The sequence below is a fragment of the Micromesistius poutassou genome (genome assembly GCF_964030765.1).
Source record: "Micromesistius poutassou genome assembly, chromosome: 4".
In the NCBI taxonomy this organism is placed as follows: Eukaryota; Metazoa; Chordata; class Actinopteri; order Gadiformes; family Gadidae; genus Micromesistius; species Micromesistius poutassou.
In genome coordinates this window covers 19,819,061-19,821,698 of record NC_140274.1, presented here as the reverse complement: position 1 = coordinate 19,821,698, position 2,638 = coordinate 19,819,061, and the positions used below count along the sequence as shown (strand labels likewise).

Here is a 2,638-nt window from a genome sequence, read left to right as displayed (position 1 = left end):
GTAGTGTAGTAGTACTATAACTAAGTGCGACATGCAATAAGTGCGTACGTGCCAGGACGTAGAACATACAATAAGTAGGAGGGGTTGGATGGGGAGCTATACAGAGTACAGGTGAACTCTGAACAAGTCGACCATGTACCTATAAAGTCCAGCTTATCTAAACATTCAGAGATTAATAACTCTCTTATCAGAGCATAAAAACAGCTTAATTTAATCTGAGGTATGAATAATAGGCGTGTACCGCTATTAAAAACAAACAGACAGACAGACGGCTGTGTGGTTCAGTTTCTTTATTAAGGAACAGAAGTCAGCCTCAGAGCTGTGTGGTTGTACTAGTAGCCACCTCCTCCTGGCCCACAATGCAATGGGCCGGCCACAGCGGTTCAATGGTTCGGCGGCGGTCACACACTGGTCACAAGCACTTTATACCTGCCTGCATCTCATTAAGCTAGTTAGCTCAATGAGTTGTCTTGTAGCTAGTCTACTGACATGGCAGTAGACTAGCTACACCTGTAGTCTACTAACATGGCAGTAGACTAGCTACACCACCTGTAGTCTACTAACATGGCAGTAGACTAGCTACACCTGTAGTCTACTAACATGGCAGTAGACTAGCTACACCTGTAGTCTACTAACATGGCAGTAGACTAGCTACACCACCTGTCCCTAGCTCACCGCCGTGTCGCGCAGCTAGCCAGGTCTCCATCCCAGGCCCTGCAGTGTAGCCAGCTCATGTAATTAGCCTTGTAGCGTATCCAGCTCAACTCCCAGGAGACGACTCGGCACAAGAATACTTTGATGGTGTTTTTATTGACAAGATGTTTGGATGAGGTCACATCCTGGCGTTTGGATGAGGTCACATCCTACTGTTTAGATGAAGTCACATCCTGTTGTGTTCTGTGTGTGTGTGTGTGTGTGTGTGTGTGTGTGTGTGTGTGTGTGTGTGTGTGTGTGTGTGTGTGTGTGTGGTCATGAAGAAGACGACGTCGCCGCCGCTCAGGACGGGAGCGATGACATCACAGCAGGGAGCCGGCCAATCCGAGCGGAGCCGGCGACCTCGCCCTTTCCTGCTCCTCCGCTCGGCGATCGACTCGTTCAGTCTGTCTGCTGCTCGGTCCCCCGCTCGCACGTCCATCAGGACGACGGCCAATGGGGCGGGGCGGGGCGGCCCGAGAGGTCCCCAACAACAATAAGCAACATTCAATATAATATAGAAACCATGATATACATCTAGCACACAGAGCGGGGAGGGGCCCGGGGAGACCCCGGGGGAAGGGGGGGGGGGGGGGAGGGAGGGAGGGAGGGAGGGAGGGCCCCAGGGGGGGGAGAGCCCTGGTGGTAGGGCCCCGGGGGGGCCCTGAGGTCCGGGGTCAGAGTCTGAGGGCCGGGGAGCCGGACCAGAGCGGGAGAGGCGACGGTGCTCTGATCTCGTCTCGCTCCCTGAGACCAACTGCAGCTCTGAACCCCCGGCTCCTGGAGTCAAACCACAACTAAAAACGGACCAATGAGCAGCCAGGAGCCAGAAGAGCCCCACCCATCGGTGCAGAGGTGAACCAATGTCCTGGCAGCACGGCCCACCCAGACGTGGACAGTGGCCACCTGTCCCCTATTGGCCGGTGGAGGTGAGGGCCGGGCTGCTATTGGTGGATGATGATGCGGGCGGGGCTCACTGCTGCTTGGAGCGCCAGAGTCGGGAGGCCATGGAGCCCAGAGAGAAGCCCTGCTTGGTCTGCTGGGCCACCTCCGCCAGCCGCTGCTCCTCCTCCTGCGGGACACACAGTTAATGAGGCTCCTCACTACTCCTCCTCCTCCTCCTCACTACTCCTCCTCCTCCTCACTACACATCCTCCTCCTCCTGCAGGACACAGTTAGTGAGTCTCCTCACTACTCCTCCTCCTCCTCACTACACCTCCTCCTCACTACACCTCCTCCTCCTCCTCCTCACTACACCTCCTCCTCCTCCTCCTCACTACACCTACTCCTGCTCCTATTGGACACACAGTTAGTAGAGTTTAGATTCTCTGCCCAAGCCCGACCGGGCCGATATTTCCCACCACTACCCTCGGGCCGGGTCGGGCCGGCCTTTGATCAAGCGTTTGTGTTTTTTTTTAAAAACTTTTTAAATCATTGCTTTATTGGCCTAATCTGAGGAGAAAGCTATGCCCTGAACATAAATATTATAGGCCTATATATATTGCAACATGGAGCTTGGAGACATAAAGAATAAAATAAAATCAGGAGAATTAACGTTGAGCAAGTCTGGAGGAAAGTCTGAGGTATGGAACCACTTCAAACAAGTCGTGGGCAGTAACAACATGTGTGTCGGCTTTGTCCAGTGTGGCACGCTGCTTCGTTTAAAATAATTATTTAGCCTATTCTAAAACCTTGTTTAAATGTTAAAGTAGCCTAGGCCTACTCCTAGGCCATCAACTAGTTCATTGTTGTTCATTGTCTGTGTTCATCATTGTTCACGTTTCTTCACTCAGATCTATTTGCGATCCATTCCATTCTGATTAAACAAACAGCGCAGCTACATGCTTGTTGTATTAGTCACTAAGATAATTCTTAACAGATTTCTGTAGTTTAAACAACTCCGAATTTTATTTGAGAATGTCAGATATAACAGCGCATGCATTAA

The 2,638-nt window shown here is 51.6% G+C and overlaps 1 protein-coding gene across 2 annotated transcripts in view; it reads right to left on the bottom strand.

The window, feature by feature from the left end:
* Positions 1–314: 314 nt before the first annotated feature.
* Positions 315–2,638, bottom strand: part of timm50 (translocase of inner mitochondrial membrane 50 homolog) — an 18,312-nt gene continuing 15,988 nt past the window's right edge. Inside the window, exons 11-12 of one of the 2 annotated variants that reach the window (XR_014633363.1) lie at positions 550–1,765; positions 315–510 (exon numbers count right to left, since the gene is read on the bottom strand). Coding sequence is in view for 1 of the 2 variants with exons in the window: in XM_084466674.1 (XP_084322800.1) it covers positions 1,667–1,765 (99 nt within the window). In the remaining variant the exon portion in view is untranslated. Of the gene's footprint in view, positions 1,766–2,638 lie in introns of both variants that reach the window. The other variant, XM_084466674.1, reaches the window with a different exon arrangement.